The sequence below is a fragment of the Schistocerca piceifrons genome, chromosome 6 (assembly GCF_021461385.2).
Source record: "Schistocerca piceifrons isolate TAMUIC-IGC-003096 chromosome 6, iqSchPice1.1, whole genome shotgun sequence".
NCBI classification, from domain to species: domain Eukaryota; kingdom Metazoa; phylum Arthropoda; class Insecta; order Orthoptera; family Acrididae; genus Schistocerca; species Schistocerca piceifrons.
Genome location: NC_060143.1, coordinates 447,423,024 through 447,446,896, shown reverse-complemented (window position 1 = coordinate 447,446,896; position 23,873 = coordinate 447,423,024). Strand labels below are relative to the sequence as shown.

The following is a 23,873-nucleotide window of genomic DNA, read 5'->3' as shown; positions in this document are numbered from 1 at the left end:
GTTCTTACTTGTCGTCAGCTCAAAAAAGTATCAAGAGTAAACAACAGCATTGTTAACTGCTTTCCTAGATTTCAAGAAGATTTCTAGCCGTGCTCTACTTCCACTTTGGTGTGCTTTCCGTCGCTATAAAGTGCCGGAACATCTAACGTACTGGCTAAAATAACTGTATAGCGACACTCCTAGCTGCGTTCGCTGTCCGGCTGACTTATTAAATAGCTCTCCAGCAGCGGTTTGGGGTATTAAGATTCAACAGTGCAACCACCATTAATTAAATTACTTATGGATGCCATCACTTGCGACCTGAAGCAGAATATGACATGTATCTTGATATTCGCTAATGACGACAAAGTTGCTGTTCCCATAATGGACAGTTTGCAGCGACAGATGCAGCAGCAGGATGGGCTGTCGAGGTCAGTTTACACTCCGTTTGAATGTAGTAAAAATAGTAAATATAATCATTCCATGTTTCTGGAACGTTCGAAACAAAAGAATATAATATTCTGGTACTCTCAGAGTCCTATCTGGAAAGTATCAGTAGTTCTGAAAAAATAGTATCAGGGCAACGAGATTCGATGGTGGATCTAACTTGGATGCGGTATACCTGAGGTTCATGATATACAAGAAGATCATTCGCTCAGTCGCACTGATTTCAGTACATGCTTGTCATATAGAACACATCTTATTGTAATAAAGGTGTACCGTTGTTGTGTTCTTCGGTCTAGAACTTGGTTTGATGCAGCTGTCCATGCCATGCAAGCCACTTCATCTTGCATAACTACCGCAACCTACATCCACCTTTTCCTACTAACTGTACTCAAGCCTTTGTCTCGCTCTACAACTTTTACCTCTTGCAATCCTCCATTACCGAATTAACTATTGTTTAATGACTAAGGATTTGCCATATCAACATATAACGTCCTTTTAAATTTGGCATGCTTTTTTTTGTTTCTTCCGCAACAGTTTTGGACATTTTTTGTGTACCATGGAGGATCAGTACCACGTGATATTAATTTATTTGGTATATACCTCTCAATTTCCATCATATTATTTGTTTAAATTTAAGCATCTGGTCTACATTTACATAGATTGGAATGAATGGAAACTGTCTCTTATGAAGTTAGCAAACGATTTTTTCCCGTTTTTTTAAGCGGATATATTTGCGTTTATTTTTCGTGGATTTGAATGGTACGGTATTCAGTCTTGCTACAAGGACCTTCCGGTCACTAATCCCCATATGCGTCAGGTTGCTCCCTATTTGCTCAGGATTGTTGCTAAGAGGTCAAGTAAGTTTTCGCAATCGTTTACACTTCGCTTGGACTCCTGGCTTAGCGGTTCAAAATAACTTTCGAAGAAAGCATTCAGTATGATTTCGCACTATGTTTTTGCCTACCACCTACTTTAAATATGTTTCTTCGCCAACATATCGAGGGTATAACGAAGTCACGAGCAACTATAATTGAGGCACTGAGAGCACAAGCGGACTAACCCACACTTTTTGTGAATTTGAGGTATTGACATGTTGTGATAACAGTATACGAGTATTATGCAATGCATGTTGATCTGTTTGTTTATCTGAAGGTTTGTCTAATGTAGCAACGTAAACATTGCTGTTGCACTCAACCGCCGATAGATACCGTTGAGAGCAGGAGTGGACTATGCGTCATAGTCCATTTGTGCTCTATGCTCTCCGTCCACTGCCATTGCGCGTGACGCCGGCGAACGAAAGACTTGTGTATTTAGTGTGGAACAACGTATTGGACCAGTGACCACGTGGACGTGTATTTCAGTTGATCAGCATGGCAGCCCCTGCGAAAAGCGTGGAGGAGCAATTGGAAGGTTAGTTTGTATTGTGTTCCATTCCTTTTTTGCGGATAACATTGTCGATTGTACACTAACGCGTTCATATGCAAACACGTCTAGATGTACCGTATCTCGAATGGTGACTTTGTTCAGAAAATGCAGGTTGTTTTCCATACGAAAACAGAATGACATACAAACAATACTTTATGTATTGCTATTTTGTGTAATCAAGTAACGATCACTTGTAATGTTATGTGTACAACAATGTTTTACCGCCCGCCGAGTTGTGTTGAGCAATTGCTTCGCCTGTGGATACCAATGCACACGTTGACCATTACTGTAGTGTAGTTAATATTACATTGAGGGATGGATATTGTTATTACAGAGATGTTTGCGTCCGATGGGGAAGTGCCGGGAGACGCGAGAGCGAGCACGGCTGCAGCAACAACTGTTCCAGAGGACGTGCCAGAGACGAACGACGATGCCGTGGTACGGAGCCGAGGAAAGAAGCGCCTTAGAAACGAAGATAAATGGCTTCGTAACGTTAGGAAAGAACGGAGAGCTCTAGGTCAAGAGTATGTAAACCGTAAGGGTAACCTTGTACCTCGAAAGGAATTGCGGAAAATCAGCGAGTGTACGTGCCGGTATGAGTGCCACAAACACATCAACGAAGAACAGCAGGAACAAGTGTTCAATGAGTTTTATAATTTAGGCAGCCACGATCTGCAGTCGGCTTTCCTGTTTACCATGATTAAAGTCGTTGATAAAGCACGGTCTTACGTAGGTCAGCAACATTCACGTAGGGAGAAGACGAGATTGTATTACTTGCTCAATTCAAATGGGTCTGAAACGAGGGTGTGCAAAAGATTCTTTCAGAATACTTTAGCCGTATCTGCTGGAAGAATCGATAGGGTACTCAAGAATAAAGGGGAAAAAGCCACCCCTCCTCGTGATGGTAGAGGTAAAGGTGAACCTGGTAATAAAACACCTCGCCACAAAGTTGATGTGGTAAAACGTTTCATAGAAAAATTCCCGGCGTATGAAAGCCATTATGCGTATCATAAAAATAACGGTAGAAAGTATTTAGGACCAGATTTAAATTTATCAGTCATGTATTCACTGTACTGTGCAGAGGAGCAAATGCCCGTTTCTCATTTTATTTTCCGCAAAATTTTTTACGAAAACTTCAATTTGTCATTTCATCCACCAGTGTCCGACTCTTGTCGAACATGTGATGCTTTGCAGGTAAAAATAACAGCTGCCGATAATGATAAGGAGAGGACGGAGTTAATTGCAGAACGTGAATTCCATCAGCAAAAAGCTGAGTATGCACGGGCAGGTTTACATAGTGATACATTGCTTAGCAAATCAGATGGTAACGTTACAGTGATAACATTTGATTTGATGAAAACTTTGCCTACACCGATCATCTCAACTGGAGTTTGCTATTACAAACGTCAGTTGTGGACATATTGCTTTGGCATCCACAATATGCACAATGATGATGTATACATGTTTCTGTGGCATGAATCCATTGCGTCGAGAGGGCCACAAGAAATTGGTTCTTGTTTGCTGTACTTCATACGCAATTTTGTCAGGACTGAAAAACTAATTATGTACTCTGATCAGTGCGGAGGCCAGAATAGAAACATAAAGGTTGCTGTACTGTGCCAATACATTGTCAACAGCTCAGAGTTCTCTGTGAAGGAAATAGACCATAAATTTTTAGTTAGCGGACACTCGTACCTGCCCTGTGATCAGGATTTTGGCTTAGTTCAGAAACGAAAAAAGTATTTTCCTAATATTTACCGTCCTAAACACTGGAATGATGTGGTAGTGAGTGCCAGAAAAAGGAATCCATTCAAGGTAATTAATATGAATGCGGAATGTTTCTTTTCAACAAAACAACTCGAAAGAAACATCACGAATCGAAAAATGTCTTCTGGCAATTGTAAAGTACAATGGTTGAACATACAGTGGCTGCGGTATGAAGCAACCAACAGATTCAAAATATTGTATAAATACTCGAACCAAAACCAAGAGCCATTTCAGGAAATTGATGTGGCCAAACGAACATCCACATGCATCAGCAATCTCGAACTGCTTTATCCTAATGGAAATGTAATTACAGAGGCAAAAAAGAAGGATCTGTTAAGTTTGCTTCCGTATGTACCTCCACTTCATCATGATTTCTACAAAACTTTACAAACGTCATCAAATGCTGTAGAAACATTGCCTGTGGATGATTTTGAAATGTAACACAATGCGTAACATTACAGAAACCAATGTAAAATGGTACATGTAATGTGTACAATGTATACTAGTAATGAATACTATTGTCACATGCATCAGCGTACTAACGGACCTGTCATTGAGAATGTTCAACTACTTGGAGCGAAAATGGACTAAGCCACAACAAAACTGCTAATATTCTACTATATAGCACTTTTGTAATTTATCTATGTCAAAATATTGTTCAATAAAACCACAGTTACATCATATGCATGTTACAAGGCTGCAATGTATCACAAACATACATTATTTGTGGGCCCGTATTATGAGACCTGTTTCCTCCATATTGACTTCTCCGGGGTTAGTCCGCTTGTGCTCTCAGTGCCTCAATTGTGAGTGGGGTGCCCATTTGAAAGGAGACTCAAGTGTTCTTTGAACTGATCAGCAATTGTACCATGTTAGTAGAGGGAGTGAGGGTCAGTAAAAGGAACCAGTTATTAATTTATTTACTGCTGATCAGTCTGTTAGTTTTTTTATTATTTTTTTTTTATTCCACATGGCTGACTTCTCCAACTCACAACCAAGCTGCCACATTCTAATCGAACATAGACCTAGTCTGAAGTTGTACAAACCAACCTGAAACTGATAATGGCAAAATAAATGAACATAAAAAAGCCGCTGGTCTCAGATTTTTCAACTTTCCAACGTGTATCAGAAATAATACCTAATAACATACGCCGTGGATCACAGCACGCTGTCCTACACTGCTAGACGGGAAACAAATTCTTGGTGTGCCTGTGTACTACCTGTAAAATGTCGGTTAACTCAGCAAGAACCCTCGGCTACTCAGAAAAGTATTTCCGCAGAAGAGTGACTCTGAACAAACTTTGTAATCCCTAAATTTGGATAATCTGATGGGGGCTGTCATCCTCTCAGGTACGTCTGGAAGACAGAGACCATGGTAAAATGGAGAAACTTTAGGAAGACAAAGAAAAGGAAACGGTGTCATTACTCAAGCGTATATAACGGGCTGTCAAATGAAAACGACACAGGTTGGAGAAAGTAAGTATACTGTGTATTGTTTGTGAAGGAGTCACTTTGACTGTTAATACAATTATCCCACTGCGTGATAGTACTGTCAATGTCTTTTTGAAAAAGAGATTGCGGTTGCCCGCTGAAATGTTTCCACCTTCCACAGTGAAATTATTACAAACAATTAGTTAAATTACGACCGTTGAGAGTTCACCACTCGTACTTTGCTGTGCGAATTAGTTTGGAGTGGAGGGCATGCAACAACGGAGTACAGATACTTAACTATGGCTTCGCTGTCTATAGGCATGTTTCTCCTGTTAACCCGGTGTTAATAATGGTCGGGGTTTTTAACAGTTGCTTGAATAAAACACAAGTTTCCTATCTGCCTCTTCATTCAAATCAGCGAACATCCTTTCCTGTACTTTTTACACAGACAACATTCCATTCTCATCACATAAATTCTTCAGATCAAATTTATATCTTAACTATTCAGAAGTATTTCACAAAACAAGACAAAAAAATGTAATCAAACAGGAGGCATAGCTCAGCAGTTTTCGACTGACGGCTCCAGAGACATAACGCAGACTACCGCCACATGATAACAGCTGACAACCAAAAACTCTAATGTATTACAGATGATTTTTCCTTGTTTCTGTACTATTAATTCTGTACATCTATAAAGCAGAAACTCATGTATTATTGCGTTACAGGATTTATACATAGCCACATCTGTTGCACAAAATTTTTGTCAAATTGACCACGGTTTCTGCTGCACTAGGGCAATCTTCATCACAATAAAAAAATTACATGGATTATATGTAATCTCACCATGGGTAAAAATGTCTGAGCAAAAATGCTCTCGTCAAAAAAAAGTCACAGGAATAAAAATCTAAAATGTAAAAATATAACAAGTTTGTCAACTGGATAAAATATTCCATGGAAATACAATGTCAATATTCCATTGAATATTTTATCCAGTTGACAAACTTGTTACATTTTTACATTTTAGTTTTTCCTTTGTTTTTTCTTTTTTTTTTTTGTTTTCGGTTGAGTGTAAAAATATCTGAATGACTAGTTTTTCAGATTGCGCTTATTTTTGTCCAGAAGTCGTATAATTATCAATAGGATAAATGAGCAGAAATGATGAACAAATACAATAAAAAGCAGCACCCCAGTAAGAGCCAAGAATTACGCGAATATCGTCAACAAGCTGTATCGACCGATTCATTAACAGAGCGACCTGCATCGATAAAATCAATTTGGAAGAGAGAATACACGCCAGGGCTGTTACACTAGACAGCCGTGACTATATCCAGGCGTGCAACTCTTAGTCACGGCTCCAAAAAATATAGAAATCGCATGGGAAGAGATCGGGACTGTATGAAGCGGAACTTTTGCGACGTGGTCAAAACATCCTTGGCAACGTGTAAGCCGCCATTTTGTTGGCAGGCTTTTTCGACTACACTGAAGAAAATGGTTCAAATGGGTCATCAGTCCCCTAGAACGTAGAACGACTTAAACCTAACTAACCTAAGGACATCACACACATCCATGCCCGAGGCAGGATTCGAACCTGCGACCGTAGCGGTAGCGCGGTTCCAGACTGTAGTGCCTAGAACCGCTCGGCCACCCCGGCCGGCTACACTGAAGAATTTTTGATGAAAAGTCCTTCACATCTCTCCCCAAATGATTTCCATTTGCCCTGAAGAAAGAGAATCGTGACCGTCAGTTTGCACCGAACGAAGAGACACACGCCTGTGTACAATCGTGGCTCCGTAGGTAACCGCAAACGTTATTCGATAAAGACATTAACCGTATCGTCTCGCAGCGGGATAAATGTCTTTACAGTCTAGGCATTTACTTTTGAATTAATAAACGGTTTTCTTACTTTCTTCGAACTGTCTCGTTTTTATTTACTGCCCCTAATAATAAGCGCCTTCCAACTCTTTTTATAGTCTACTATTTATTTATCAGGCTATAGATTTTTAGCTCCTTCCTAATACCGTTTCTTGTGCGTTTGTCTGATATCTAGCATGCAACAAGAGCTAAGGTTTCAGCTTATTGCCACTTATTGTGCAACCGTATGCCGCTCCAAGATATCCGAAGCTCTACACCTGGATTATTCAAACAATTCCTCCCGACAGCGAATAGCTCTTGCACAGATGAAATATTAAAGGTCCCTGAAATTTATATAGTTATTTCCGTTTGCAAGCGACGCATATGAACGCCACGCACATAACGAAGCAACATTTTATACTGCAAATTAAAGCCGGTATTCGTCGGCGGATATCAGGTTATTAATAATCTGCTTGTCTCCGGTGGCTTGGAATTTCCTAACAATCCCTCCGGACGTAACGGATTCCTTTGCGGATGCGGCGTATGGATCAGGCGCACTCATTACGGCATACCAGCCGGATTCTCTCGTTCCAAGTATTCAACCCTTCTGAGGAAGAAGCAGTACACCACTCCGAAACGTATTCGGATCGAGGCAACTAATTCCTTCATAGCCATATGGCGAAAGGCTACAGGAGAAATCACTTAGTAGGAGGGAAAGAAAATTCCGATTGCCCGGAATTCCAATTAGAACTCGCATGGCGGCGAGCGGGTGGCGCGGCACAGCGATATTTTTAACGCAAAGTACGACTGTTTGTGATAAGGCGGAATTATTCACGAAGCGAACGGTGGCGTTAATGACTAATTCGTTACGGGATAACGTCGACTAGATAAGGTACCGTTCGAAGGGGAGGGAGACCAAAAACTGTAACGTTTCTGTGGAAACTGTGGCTCCCTGCTTAGTACATAATTTAATCTCTTGCGTCAACAAAAACAGAATTCCTGTAATAACATAAGGTTGCAGGTTGGATTTCACACGGGGCCCGCAGAGAAATACGTGGTAAGTTATGAAACAATACGAATAATGAAAATAAATGGAGATACGGATCACATTAAGGAGGAGAATAGCTCTTTCGGATGTAGTTTATGTTACGTGTGATATTTGGTCAAGAAACATGCACCAATCAGGAAGTACGTATCGAGCGATTGTGATACATCTGTCTTTTACGATACAGCAGTAGCTGTTCACCACATTGGAAAACGTTATTCCCTGATAAACGCTAAACTTAAAACTAAAAATCTCATGCCTTCTGTCCGGGACTCTATAATCAAGAGAGCTGAGCAAATACATTTGTCATTCGAAGATGAATCTAAGATATTCAGGGGAAATGTTTGTTGAAGAAGTACACTACTACAGGCTGTAAACAACAAACTTCACTTATAGATAATAGATAATATTGTGGGGAAGGTGACCTAAAGGTTGCGTTTCATTGGCAGGACACTTAGAAGATGCAACAAGTCAGCTAAAGCGACAGCTTACACTACACTCGTTCGTCCTCTGTCAGAATATTGTTGCGCGGTGTGGGATCCTTACCAGGTGGGATTGACGGAGGACATCGAAAGGGTGTAAAAAAGGGCAGCTCGTTTTGTATTATCACGTAATAGGGAAGAGAGTGTGGCAGATATGATACGCGAGTTGGGATGGAAGTCATTAAAGCAAAGACGTTTTTCGTCGCGGCGAGATCTATTTACGAAATTTCAGTCACCAACTTTCTCTTCCGAATGCGAAAATATTTTGTTGAGCCCAACCTACATAGGTAGGAATGATCATCAAAATAAAATAAGAGAAATCTGAGCTCGAACAGAAAGGTTTAGGTGTTCGTTTTTCCGGCGCGCTGTTCGGGAGTGGAATGGTAGAGAGATAGTATGATTGTGGTTCGATGAACCCTCTGCCAAGCACTTAAATGTGAATTGCAGAGTAATCATGTAGATGTAGATGTACCCAAAAGCCATTCTCCTGCGCACTCTTTCTTTCTCTCTCTCTCTCTCTCTCTCACACACACACACACACACACACACACACACACACACACACTCGAACTAGGTGTATTTCACTCCAACAATAGTAGGCCAAGCACAAAATAGCTACATTCACTCAAGTCTGACATAGATTTTTTTTTTGAGTTATCAGTCTTCTGACTGGTTTGATGCGTCCCGCCACGAATTTCTCTCCTGTACCAATCTCTTCATCTAAGAGTATCACTTGCAACCTATGTCCTCATTTATCTGCTGAATGTATTCCAGTCTCTGTCTTCCTCTACAGTTTTTGCCCTCTAGAGCTCCTTCTAGTACCATGGAAGTCATTCCCTGATGCCTTAACATCTGTCCCTTCTCCTTGTCAGTGTTTTCCACGTATTCCTTTTCTCTCCGATTCTGCACAGAACCTCCTCATTTCTTATCTTATCAGTCCAACAAATTTTCAGCATTCGTCTGTAGCACCACATCTCAAAAGCTTCGATTCTCTTCTTTCCAGTTTTCCCACAATCCATGTTTCACAACCATTCAATGCTGGGCTCCAAACGTATATTCTCAGAAATTTCTTCCTCAAATTAAGGCCTATGCTTGATACTAGCAGACTTCTCTTGGCCAGGAATGCCGTTTTTGACAGTGCTAGTCTGCTAGCGACGTCCTCCTAGCTCCGTCCGCCATTGGTTATTTTGCTGCCTATGCAGCAAAATTCGTTAACTTCATCTACTTTGTGACCATCAATCTTTATGTTAAGTTTCTCGCTGTTCTAATTTCTGCTACTTCTCATTACTTTCGTCTTTCTTCGATTTACTTTCAATCCCTATTCTGTATTCATTAGAATGTCCATTCCATTCAGCATATCATGTAATTCCTCTCCACTTTCACTCAGGATAACAATGTCTTCAGCGAATCGTATCACTAACACCCTTTCAGCTTGAATTTTAATTCCACTCCTGAACCTTTCTTTTATTTCCATCATTGCTTCTTCGATCTACAGTTTGAACAGTTCATATGGTTCAAATGGCTCTGAGCACTATAGGACTTAACATGTGAGGTCATCAGTCCACTAGAACTTAGAACTACTTAAACCTAACTAACCTAAGGACATCACACACACCCATGCCCGAGGCAGGATTCGAACCTACGACCGTAGCGGTCGCGCGGTTCCAGGCTGAAGCGCCTAGAACGGCTCGGTCACACAGGCCAGCTTCAACAGTAGCGGCGAAAGACTACATACCTGTCTTACACCCTTTTTAATCCGACCATTTCATTCTTGGTCGTTCACTCTTATTATTCCCTCTTGGATCTTGTATATGCTGTATATAACCCGTCTCTCCCTACAGCTTACCCCTATCTTTCTCAGAATCTCGAACTTCTTGCACCATTTTACATTGTCGAACGCTTTTTCTAGGTCGTTAAATCCTATGAACGTGTACTGATTTTTCTTTAGTCTTGCTTCCATTAGGCCTATCAATCGCAACGTCGGAATTGCCTCTCTGGTGCCTTTAACTTTCCTAAAGCCAAACTGATGGTTGTCTAACACATCCTCAATTTTCTTTTCCATTATTCTGTATGTTATTCTTGTCAGCCACCTGGATGCCTGAGCTGTTAAGCTGATTGTGCGATAATTCTCACACTTGTCAGCTCTTGTAGTCTTCGGAATTGTGTTGTTGATATTTTTCCAAAAGTCAGACGGTACATTGCCTAACTCATACATTCCACACCAGCGCGAATAGTCGTTTTGTTGCCACTTCCCCTAATGATTTTAGAAATTCTGGTGAAATGTTATCCATCCCTTCTGCCATATTTAATCTTAAGTCCTCCAAAGCTTTCTTAAATTCTGATGCTAATAATGGATTCCATATCTCTTCTAAATCGACTCCTGTTTTTTCTTCTATCACATCAGACAAATCTTCCTCCTCGTGGATGCATTCAGTGTACTGTTTCCACCTACCTGCTCTCTCCTCTGCATTTAACACTTGCTTTTAGTTACACCGAAGGTTGTTTTGATTTTCCTATGTGCAGAGTCAGTCGTTCCGACAATCATTTCTTTTTCGATTTCTTCACAGTTTTCTTGCAGTCATTTAGTCTTAGCTTCCCTGCACCTCCTATTGATTTCATTCCTAAGCAACTTGTATTTCTGTATTCTTGGGTTTCCCTGAACATTTTTGTATTTCCTTCTTGCATCGATTAGCTGAAGTATTACTTCCGTTACCCGTGGTTTCTTTACAGTTACCTTCTTTGTACTTATGTTTTTCTTTCCGGGTTCAGTGGTTGCTCTGTTTAGAAATGTCCATTCCTCTTCAACTGTACTGCCTACTGGACTATTCCTTATTGCTGTGTCTACAGCCTTAGAGAACTTCAAGCGCATCTCGTCATTCCTTAGTACTTCCGTATCCCACTTTTTTGCATATTGGTTCTTTCTGTCTAATCTCTTAAACTTGAGCCTTCTCTTCATCACTACTACATTGTGATCTGAGTCTGTATGTGCTGTTGTGCACGCATTAAAGACCAGTATCTGATTTCGGAATCTCTGTCTGACTGTGATGATCTAACTGAAATCTTCCCGCATCACCCTGTCTTTTCCAAACATAACTCCTCCTCTTGTGATTCTTGAACAGAGTATTCGCTATTACTAGCTGAAACTTGTTACAGAACTCAATTATTTCTTCTACTCATTCCCTTACAACTGCATTCCAATCCGCCATGACTATTAGATTTTCATCTCCCATTGTGTATTGTATTACTATTTCAATACCTTCATATACTTTCTCTATCTCTTCATCTTCAGCTTACGACGTCGACATGTACGAGGGTCGTCCACAAAGTAAGTTCAGTTTCTATTTCTATCCGCAGCAGCGCTACTATCGCAGTTACGAGCATGAGCGGCATTACTCTGACTCAAGGAGAAGACATGTACGCCATTTTCATATCGCTGCTGCCGACGTGTGCTGTGTAGTGCTTCTTTATAATGTCAGCCGTAATTCAAAATGCCACCGCGTGTGAAATCAGATTGTGATTCGTTTTCCAAATGCAAAGAAAGTTAACCCGAAGGAAATTCATTGACAAATCTGCGAGGTTTGCGGACAAAACGCTATGAGTGATTCAATGGTTAGAACATGGGTCAGACTGTTCAATGAAGGACGTGATCAAGTGCACGATGAAGAACAAAGTGGACGCCCGTCTGTGGTTACTGATGAACTGGTTCACACAAATGAAGTAAAGATTAAGCACAACCGTAAGTTAACACTTAGTGCCCTTGCTATGGAAGTTCCGCAAATCTCACTACCAATAATTCATGAAGTTGTTACTGAAAAACTGAAATTTCGAAAACTTTGCTCACGTTTGGTAGCCAAATTTCTTGCTGAACAACACAAAAAACAAGGGATGGGTAGTGCAATTCAGTTTTCGATACGCTACAATGAAGAAAGTGATGGTTTTCTTTCTCGGATAGTCATGGGGGATGAAACTTGGGTATCGTACGACATCGCTGAAACAAAACGGCAGTCAGTGGAATGGAGGCACACTTCATCCCCAACGAAGTTAAGCCTACGCAAATCTTGACACCTTGAAAAGTCATGCGCACCCTTTTTTGGGACAGAAAAAGCATTTTGCTGATTGATTTCTTACCACGAGGCCAAACAATCAATGCACATAGTTACTGCGAGACCATTAAGAAATTGCGCCGCGCAATACAGAACAAGCGCCGAGGATTACTGTCAAAAGGTGTTGCTTTTTTCCACGATAACGCCCGACGGCGAATGTGACCAAACAACTCTTACGGGAATTTCACTGGGGCTCGTTTGATCCTCCTCCGTTCAGCCCGGAGCTCGTACCTAGCCACTTTCATTTCTTCTTACACCTAAAATCTGTCCTTTGTGGTCAACACTTCAACGATGATGACGAGATGAAAGAACATGTTACCACATGGTTGAATACACAGGCGGCAACCTTATATGAAGAAGGCATACAGAAACTTGTGCCATGCTATGACAAGTACCTGCAAAATTTCGGAAGCTATGTAGAAAAGTATTTTCAAAGTTGTACATTTTTGTACAATAAATATTTATTCTGCATCTGTACACGTTTGTTTTATATAACCAAACGGAACTTACTTTGTGGAAATACCTCGTATATCTGAACTATCGTTGTTGGAGTCGGTTTGCTGTCGATTCTGATAAGATCAACGCTATCACTGAACTGTTCACAGTAACACACTCTCTGTCCTACCATCCTGTTCATAACGAATCCTACTCCCACTATACCTTTTTCTGCTGCTGTCGATATAACCCTATACTCATCTGACTAGAAGTCCTTGTCTCCTTTCCATTTCACTTGACTGACCCCTACTATATCTAGATTGAGTCTTTGCATTTCCCTTTTCAGATTTCTTAGATTCCCTACTACATTCAGGCGTCTGACATTCCACTCCCGACTCGTACAACGTTGTCTTTTCGTTGGTTATTCAATCTTTTCCTCATGGTCACCTCGCTCTTGGAAATCCCCTCCCGGGATCCGAATGCGGTACTATTCCGGAATCATTTGCCAATGGAAAGATCATCATGTCACTTTTTCAACTGCAAGCCACATGTACTGTGGATACACATTACTTGTCTTTAATTCAGTGGTTTCCATTGCCTTCAGCATCCTCATACCGTTGCATATCAGGCAAAAATTGCAAACAATTCACTTTCAGTTACTCCGACTAGGAAATCGCTTAGCCCCACTCGCAGCTGCATGAGATTTGGCCAAAGAGACCCGAGAGCTCTACAAATCCCCCCTTTCCCCATTTGTTAAAAATGTAAAAAGGAGTACACGTTGAAAATATCGCTTCAGTTGTAAGGTTCTTTTTATTTTTCATTAGTTACAACACGACCGTTTTCGGGCTCTTACATGCCCATCATCAGGTGTTATACTGAAAACAGACAAGAGACCGGAGATAATAATCGTTATTACACGTAGTAGTACACATAGAAAAGCAAAAAATAAGTTCCATACTACATTTAAGAAAACAGCGGTCGGGCTAGGTGCGGTAAAATCTATGTCGTCCGTAGTTTTAATAACGATTTCTCGGGCTTCCAGCGGCGTCAATGCAGAAATAGTAACCCGAGTACGGAATCAAGGAGGTATATTTTCTGCTGATATCAAAATTATACTGTTGTGGACGTTCAGTAGACATACGGCAAAGTGTGGGAAGGTAGGTCATTGAGAACGGACTATGGGCAGAATGGAGGGTGCAGTAAGAGGACGGAAAATGGGAAAAGGCAGCCGTTAACTGGCAATATGAGCGGCAAGGCCGCTGAAAGGCGGTGATAAAGTGCCACAAGATATGAGGAAAACTGCTTTGGATGACTGTGGGAACGGTTCTGATGGTAAACGTGTCATGTGCGGTTGAGCAACTGGGAGAAAATCATGAATTATACAGTGCACCATGTTTAGTTTAGAGCAGTATTGTATGCATAGGGGAAAGAGAAGATGAGTAGGTAGTGCATGTCGGTACGGACTATTTTGGGACTGAAGACATGGTTTTATCTAAAGGGTTGTTGGACAGCAATTTAGATATTTTAGATGAAGATAAGCTGGACACGATGAATTCTAATCGTAACCATAAGCAAGCTGCTACTAAAACTGCGTTATGAGTGAAAGCAAAGCATTTAGAAGAACTAAGAAATTAGACTTCGAGGATTTTTATTGGAATTCGAGGATCTATTTAAACCTCATGGGTCATCGCCAGCAACACTGACGACGCAATTCAGAATCCCAGCTGTGTACCATAATACATACCATGTGTCTCATCACCTACAGCTGGTGATGCAGGAATTGATCAACCTATAATTACGTGATAATATTATTGAAGAATTTACCATCGGTGCTGATAGTAGCAAAGATGTGGAGGCATGGAACTTAAACATATCAATTCTTCTGCCACTGCAGGTCCTGAATACTTGTAAAATTATAGATGCATGTCCAGTCCTAAATATAACGGAATCTGTGACCAGTCTGCGGCAGTATCGGTACTTCTCCGCCATATTCCTGTGGCGCGGCTACAAGTGGCAGAAGAGGACTAGCCGAAAATGACATTTACGGTTCGTTCGAGGCGCTAACAATATACACACGTGTGCTTGGGTTGAAGAATGTATCAGCCACATTTCAGCAATAATTGGACAGAGTATTGAGAATACTGGAACCAAGGAAATGTATGCTGAATTTGGACGCTATATTTGTTTTTGCAGTCTAAAAGCATGTGAGACACTTAGGAGGTTACGTCCAGCACACCCAAAACTCAGCGCCACTATGCGCTACAGGAGCTGTATTATTTAAGACACGCAATTGGTAATGGGACACAGACAGATCCTAGACTGGTAATGGTTTCCAGAAGCTCAGACAGGAAGAGAGTTGCATTTATTTCTTACGGTTAAAAAATTATTATACAAGATTTGACACAAAGCTTGCAGAAATACCAGGACCACTCGAACATTTATTGAACATCAGAATGTGAAGCTCCATATGAAAAATTGAAAGAATTGTATATAACTAGACTGATATTGAAACCTTCCCGTCTCCTCTATACCTCTTTTGTTATTGATAACCTTCCCTTTTACAATAACCTATGTAACCTTCGCTTAGGATTTCTATCTCTTGCTTAGTAATAAAAAATGAAATCTTCCCTTTGAGATTTATTCACTTTCTCAATCTTCGCATACAAATTTAATTGCTGCTTATTAAAAGTGATTTTCTGATTATTTCGACGAAACATAGAATGTGTCGTCGTCGTGGCCCTCAGTCGTTATCTGCAATAACCCAAAACTGTTCCTTACCTTTTTTTTTTTACTGTTACTGGATCACCATCTGACTGCTATATCGAACTGCGACATGAATATACTTACTCTGTTTTACTATACTCTATTAACTGCTGGTGGGCTGTCATAAGAAGTGGCTGTATTTATTACCAAAGCTGACGTTATTCTTTATGAGCAAAGCTGACGTTATTCTTTAATTAATTTGACTGAAGTTACGTAATTCATAGTTACACTTTTTCTTGACAACAATAAATTTTTTGCAAAGTTTTACGTTGATGGTTTTTGGGATGGATTATAATCAGTAATACAACATTGCTGTCAAAATTAATTATATTCTGAAAACGCTTCAAATATTTACTGTTGGTAATGAAATGATTTTACAAACGTTCAGATGGGACATACTTTTTACAATAATCTTACAACTATCACTGCACAAACATACCTTCAGTAGTCTAGAGTTTCGCAAAGAAAATAATTCAATAATATAGTTCCTCTTATGATAATAGTTGATGTCTCTGTACATTCGTTTATAATCTCTTGTAAACCATAGCTGGTGGCTGGCAGGCACACCGCTCCTCTCAACCTAAAGTGCGGTCTCTCCTGCCAACAATGCTTTCTGGTACAGACAATCCCTGCTACCATTACAAAATGTATCAATGCGCGGTCTTTCCCACTCTTTTCTTAAAATGTATCCATACGCGGTCTCTCCCGCCCATTTTAAAATTATATCAATTTGCGGTCTCTCTTGTCAACAATACTTTGGTGCAGACATTCCCTGCTACCACAATTATTTCCAACATGACAAATATTAATTATTCCTACTTAATCCTATTAATATAATATAAACATCTTTCTTAAATTGTGATTTGACAATAGACAATAGAAATATACACGTCTTACAATATTGGTCTTCTAAATTAAGAACTGGAATTCGTACTACCTTGTAACACAAGTAATCATGCACTCATCTACGCGTTAAATCAAGAAGTAGAGGGGAGATCGCCTTCCCACTGCATTAATTACAAAATGCGCAGAGCAACTACTACAGAGAAGAAAATGTTGAGCTTCATACGTTGCATGATATTCTTCCGATATTACGCAGTCCAGTCACATTAATGAGACCACTTCGGTATCGGCCGCAATCTCTAGCATTCCTACCTCTGGATCATGGTGTCCCGGGTTCGATTCCCGGCCGGGTTGGGGATTTTCTCTGCCTGGCGACTGGGCATTTGTGTTGTCCTCATCATTTCATCATCATGCTCATCATTCGTGACAGTGGCTAGATTCGACTGTGAGAAATGGGACTGTGAAAAAATTGGGTATTTGTACGGGCGCTGATGACCACGCAGTTGAGCGCCCCACAAACCAAACATCTTCATCATCATCATTGTCCGCTATCCATATGGCCACAGTTTCAAATAAGCGCGCCGCCAGTTAACGCCGCTGCGTTTCCTACAGCCGCCACAGCGGCAAAAGAGCGCTGCCACGAACGATTACGCCGCTGCCAATGAGATGCAAGCATCCGCTCTCCGGAGCTCCAACGGCGGATGTACTTTTTTTTCTGCGAGCTGAAAAATTTTCACAGATTTTCATAGTGGCCAGGTCTCGTGATCTGCTTAATAGTTATTGTATTGAAGACTGACTGTCAAAGCTACTGTTAGCAACTGACGCTGCAATTATAGCAACAAAGTGACGTATTATTTTAGTACTTGATATTATATGAAAAATACATTAATATCTGCATTGTTTGTTCACGAACAGCACCTATTCTCGGTCCTGTATCCATTAAGGAACCGCACAGCGAGCAAAGAAAGCTATAACAATCGCCATCTATGTTCGACGTCAACATGCAATAACCACTCATAGCAGAACTAGCGCTGGAGGATATATAAATGAGCTGTGCGTGGCTCATGTTCATGCCATTTCTTATTTTACATCTAGTTTTTTTTTTTTTTCTTCCACCAAGTTATCTTAACTTTCAATTACTGCTGCCACTGAGTTGCTGCCTTGACTGCCCGTGAGCGGCAGCAGCAGCGCTTATCGATATCGGCCCTGTCGTATTATCTTTGCTGGACTGCTATTACTTCCCGGTCGTCGTGTGTTGTGAGTGAGTTCGGACCTGGGTGTGTTGGAGATGGCACGCGGCACAAGTTCAGTCGGGGCGTGGCAGCTCTGAGGTCCGGACCGCCAGGACTCGCCCGACGGTTGCCGACAAACATCTACACCTACACCTACACCTACATCCATACTCCGCAAGCCACCTGACGGTGTGTGGCGGAGGGTACCTTGAGTATATCGGTTCTCCCTTCTATTCCAGTCTCGTATTGTTCGTGGAAAGAAGGATTGTCGGTATGCTTCTGTGTGGGCTCTAATCTCTCTGATTTTATCCTCATGGTCTCTTCGCGAGATATACGTAGGAGGGAGCAATATACTGCTTGACTCTTTGGTGTAGGTATGTTCTCGAAACTTTAACAAAAGCCCGTACCGAGCTACTGAGCTTCTCTCCTGCAGAGTCTTCCACTGGAGTTTATGTATCATCTCCGTAACGCTTTCGCGATTACTAAAAGGTCCTGTAACGAAGCGCGCTGCTCTGCGTTGGATCTTCTCTATCTCTTCTATCAACCCTATCTGGTACGGATCCCACACTGCTGAGCAGTATTCAAGCAGTGGGCGAACAAGCGTGCTGTAACCGACTTCCTTTGTTTTCGGATTGCATTTCCTTAGGATTCTTCCAATGAATCTCAGTCTGGCATCTGCTTTACCAGCGATCACCTTTATATGATCATTCCATTTTAAATCGCTCCTAATGCGGACTCCCAGATGATTTATGGAATTAACTGCTTCCAGTTGCTGACCTGCCATTTTGTAGGTAAATGATAAGGGATCTATCTTTCTATGTATTCGCAGCACATTACACTTGTCTACATTGAGATTCAATTGCCATTCCCTGCACCATTCGTCAATTCGCTGCAGATCCTCCTGCATTTCAGTACAATTTTCCATTGTTACAACCACTCGATACACCACAGCATCATCTGCAAAAAGCCTTAGTGAACTTCCGATGTCAACCACTAGGTCATTCATGTATATTGTGAAGAGCAACGGTCCTATGACACTCCCCTGCGGCACACCTGAAATCACTCTTACTTCGGAAGACTTCTCTCTATTGAGGATGACATGCTGCGTTCTGTTATCTAGGAACTCTTCAATCCAATCACACAATTGGTCTGATAGTCCATATGCTCTTACTTTGTTCATTGAACGACTGTGGGGAACTGTATCGAACGCCTTGCGGAAGTCAAGAAACACGGCATCTACATGTGAACCCGTGCCTATGGCCCTTTGAGTCTCGTGGACGAATAGCGCGAGCTGGGTTTCACACGACCGTCTTTTTCGAAACCCATGCTGATTCCTAAAGAGTAGATTTCTAGTCTCCAGAAAAGTAATTATAATCGAACATAATACGTGTTCCAAAATTCTACAACTGATCGACGTTAGAGATATAGGTCTGTAGTTCTGCACATATGTTCGACGTCCCTTCTTGAAAACGGGGATGACATGTGCCCTTTTCCAATCCTTTGGAACGCTACGCTCTTCTAGAGACCTACGGTACACCGCTGCAAGAAGGGGGGCAAGTTCCTTGAGTGGGGATGACTTTGGTTGGTCGTCGGTCGGTCGTCTTGTCGGATGACGTGTATTTGGCCGGCGATCGCTTATGGCTTGGCTTTGTGTATCGACTCGTGATCCGTCCCTGTTATTGTACAGTCACTGCCGTTAGCATTGTCTAGTTCTTGGTGCAAGTGTTCGTGAAACTGTGTGTAGTTTATGTGATTTTTACTGAAAAGTTATTTTAAATGTTGTCGGCGTACTGGCTCTGAGGATCGGTCGGTTGATGTGGATCAGCCAGGGAATCTCCGCGCGACGCAGTGGGCCGTGCCCGCTGGCGGTCTCTACGCAGTGTCGGAGTGTGTTCCGATTGCTACGAGGTTCGTGGCTCACCGACCCAGGACATCGAAGTCGAGTGTTGATTTAATTACCGAAGCCAGTCTGTTCACATTGTGCCGTTGGTTTTCATGGTTGGCTGTTGGGGGTATTCCCGTGAGCAATAGGGAGTGTTCGGGTTGGCGAAAGTTTGGCCACCATCCGGTGGAGTTTAACTGTATTTTGTTTATTGGAAGTCCAAGTGCACCAGCGGAATTTTCTGCCTTGTGGCCGTTAGCGTTCCGGTTACCTGCCCCGGTCGCTGACGTAAAATTCAGACAGTGTCCTTTCCTCACCGTGTTGTCCCTGTCCAACACGTGTGGGGGTGTTTTGGCAGCTTATGCATACTTGGTTGTTAGCGGCCACGCCTTTTACGTTTTGGCATTGGATTTCCTTGTGTACTGGTCGGGTGGAAAGCAAGTCGTCTTGTCGGTGGATCCGTTGACTGTCTCTTGGTTGGGTTGCCAGGGGATCGGATATAGTTGGGCCGACTACCTATCTCCCTTAAACGGAAGTTAATATTTCAAGTGCAGAGCGACCCCCGGAAACTTCTGAGCGTTGCTGGCTGTACTGCCTTTTCTTATTGGTTCAAAAATGGTTCAAATGGCTCTGAGCACTATGGGACTCAGCTTCTGAGGTCATCAGTCCCCTAGAACTTAGAACTACTTAAACCTAACTAACCTAAGGACATCACACACATCCATGCCCGAGGCAGGATTCGAACCTGCGACGGTAGCGGTCTCGCGGTTCCAGACTGTAGCGCCTAGAGCAGCACGGCCACTCCGGCGGGCTTTTCTTATTGATGTTTGATTGTGTATTTTAATGGCTCCTAGCCGATGGCTTGAATTTGTATGCCTTTAGTTGGGTTTTAAATAATGGGTCTAAGGCGCTGCAATCATGGACTGTGCGGCTGGTCCTGGCGGAGGTTCGAGTCCTCCCTCGGGCATGGGTGTGTTTGTTTGTCCTTAGGATAATTTAGGTTAAGTAGTGTGTAAGTTTAGGAACTGATGACCTTAGCAGTGAAGTCCCATAAGATTTCACACTTTTTTTTAAATAATGGGCCTTCAGCCGTCTTAAAATTAAAATTCCTTAATTGTATGTATTGTATGTTAACCGGGGACCTAGAAACGACGGAGAAACTCCGTCCCCGCCGCAGTCGCAGTGGTCCACAACCCCACGACGACTACTGCAGTCCGCTTCACCCCTCCGCCGCTCCACACCGAACCCAGGGCTATTGTGTAGCTCGGCCCCCGGTGGACTCCCCAGGGAACGTCTCACACCAGACGTGCGTGCGTGGTAGAGTAATGGTGGTGTACGTGTACGTGGAGAACTTGTTAGCGCAGTAGTCGCCGACATAGTGTAACTGAGGCGGAATAAGGGAAACCAGCCCGCATTCGCGCAGGCAGATGGAAAACCGCCTAAAAACCATCCACAGACTGGCCGGTTTACCCGACCTCGACACAAATCCGCTGAGCAAATTCGTGCCGGGGACCAGGTGCTCCTTCCCGCTCGGAAAGCCGTGCGTTACACCGCATGGCCAACAGGGCGGGCTGCTAAATCTTAGACTGTTTGGGCCTTCAGCCTCATTTAATTCTTTTTTTTTATAAAGCTTTGGGCTTTTTGCCTTGTAAAAATTTATTGTAGTTGTGTTTTGAATCATGGGCCTTGAGCTGTTTTAAAAGTAAAATTCCTTATTGTTAAGTCTTAGATTGTTTGGGCCTTCAGCCTCATTTGAAATATTATTTAAGGATAAAACCTTGCATTTTCTCGCTTTTGAAAATTTATTGTAGTTGTTTTTTAAATCCCGGGACTTCAGCCATTTTAAAAATTAAAGAGGTTAAGCCATAAGATTGTGTGACATATTCAGTCGATAGTTAAGCTCGGAAATTGGCGCTGTAACGTTTGCGCAACTAAATAAAGTTATATGTGTTCGAGTGTAAGTGACAGCCGCTCTTTTTTGGCCCCTTTCCACAATTCCAACTACCTGTTGTGTCCTGCGGATTTAACCAGGCGTTTCAATAAAGAGTTTCGGGGGGGGGGGGGGGGGGAAGGAGGGAAGGGGGTATGTGGTGTGAAGAGGGTGGAAAACAGTGCAGTTGTTTACGGGAATGGAGCTATTTAGGTGACGCCCAAAACGGTATGATCACTGGCTTTCGGCCCGAGGGCGGAAGGATTTCCAAACTGGCTAAGTTTGTAAACTTTGCGAGTGCCACAGTGGTTAAAATATACCATTCATTGCAAAATGGCACAGTCTATAACCAGTTCTGAAGCAGCTGTGGTGTACCACGGGCCACAGATAGCAGGGGTGAACAACAGCTGTGGAGGAGTGTAAGGGCGAATACACATGCAACTACAGAGCAGCTGGCCCGCCCAGATGAACCAAGGGGCTACCTACAGTGTGCCCTCAGCGACCATTCAATGAAAGCTGCTGCGTATGGGTCTCCGCAGGAGCCGCCTGGTTCATGCGCCAATGCTGGCTGCTGTTCATCACCGTTAAAGGCTGGAATTTGCACGTCAGTACCGCAACTTGTCAGCCACTGATTGGCGACAGGTTCCATTTTCAGAGAAATCATGTGAACCATTTTAAGGCTAACGCCTTGCAACATTGTCAGAAGGGCTCAGGCTGGAGGAGAGAGTGTCTCTCGAAATGTTTTTTATGGCATTCAATGGGTGATCCCATTCTGGAAGGAACAATGGCTCAACGTAAGTGTATGAGTTTATGGTATTCCCCCAGCCATCAAACTCACCAGCTGAAAACAAAATCGAGAAGTTGTGGGGCTGTGGGCGCCACGGTCCTAAACCGAGAAAACTAGCACAGCTAGTTGCGGCACTGTCTCGCGTCCGTCGGCCGTCGTAATTTAATATGTTAGTATTGTTATTATTATTATTATTATTATTGTTTGTTGCCGAATTACGTGGTGGACCTTAATAAAAATGATATTTCATTCAATTTTTGATTTACGATTAAATGCTTTTGTGAAGTTTTCCTTTTTAACAATATTAATCTTAAATTATTTGTTATGTTAATGAATGTTAGACTCGCTGAATCTTAAGACATGAGCATATAAGTTGAACCATGGAATAAACTTTTCATGTTAATTTCCTCGGCTAGTCAGCTCACTTTAAAGCAAACAATCTTTAGTTATTAATTACAATTTCGGCCCACATACACGCGCGAGAGTATTTTTTCTTACCACCATTAACCATTGAATTGTAGTCGGAGTCCTGGCTCTGGCTCTCGGCTATGGTACTGAAAATAAGAATCTTAAAGCTACGTACCGGGTTATTACAAATGACTGAAGCGATTTCACAGCTCTACAATAACTTTATTATTTGAAATATTTTCACAATGCTTTGCACACACATACAAAAACTCAAAAAGTTTTTTTAGGCATTCATAAATGTTCGATATGTGCCCCATTAGTGATTCGGCAGACATCAAGCCGATAATCAAGTTCCTCCCACACTCGGCGCAGCATGTCCCCATCAATGAGTTCGAAAGCATCGTTGATGCGAGCTCGCAGTTCTGGCACGTTTCTTGGTAGAGGAGGTTTAAACACTGAATCTTTCACATAACCCCACAGAAAGAAATCACATGGGGTTAAGTCGGGAGAGCGTGGAGGCCACGACATGAATTGCTGATCATGATCTCCACCACGACCGATCCATCGGTTTTCCAATCTCCTGTTTAAGAAATGCCGAACATCACGATGGAAGTGCGGTGGAGCACCATCCTGTTGAAAGATGAAGTCGGCGCTGTCGGTCTCCAGTTGTGGCATAAGCCAATTTTCCAGCATGTCCAGATACACGTGTCCTGTAACGTTTTTTTCGTAGAAGAAAAAGGGGCCGTAAACTTTAAACCGTGAGATTGCACAAAACACGTTAACTTTTGGTGAATTGTGAATTTGCTGCACGAATGCGTGAGGATTCTCTACTGCCCAGATTCGCACATTGTGTCTGTTCACTTCACCATTAAGAAAAAATGTTGCTTCATCACTGAAAACAAGTTTCGCACTGAACGCATCCTCTTCCATGAGCTGTTGCAACCGCGGCGAAAATTCAAAGCGTTTGACTTTGTTATCGGGTGTCAGGGCTTGTAGCTATTGTAAACGGTAAGGCTTCTGCTTTAGCCTTTTCCGTAAGATATTCCAAACCGTCGGCTGTGGT

General features: G+C 42.2%; 1 protein-coding gene across 1 annotated transcript in view; it reads left to right on the top strand.

Annotated features, from left to right (window-relative positions):
• Nucleotides 1–1,616: 1,616 nt before the first annotated feature.
• The window catches only part of LOC124803370, a 164,645-nt gene continuing 142,388 nt past the window's right edge, over nt 1,617–23,873 (top strand). The window contains exons 1-3 of the mRNA XM_047264556.1: nt 1,617–1,836; nt 2,186–2,808; nt 3,046–3,175. Of these exons, the coding sequence (XP_047120512.1) occupies nt 1,797–1,836; nt 2,186–2,808; nt 3,046–3,175 (793 nt within the window). The 5' untranslated portion in view covers nt 1,617–1,796. The remainder of the gene's footprint in view (nt 1,837–2,185; nt 2,809–3,045; nt 3,176–23,873) is intronic.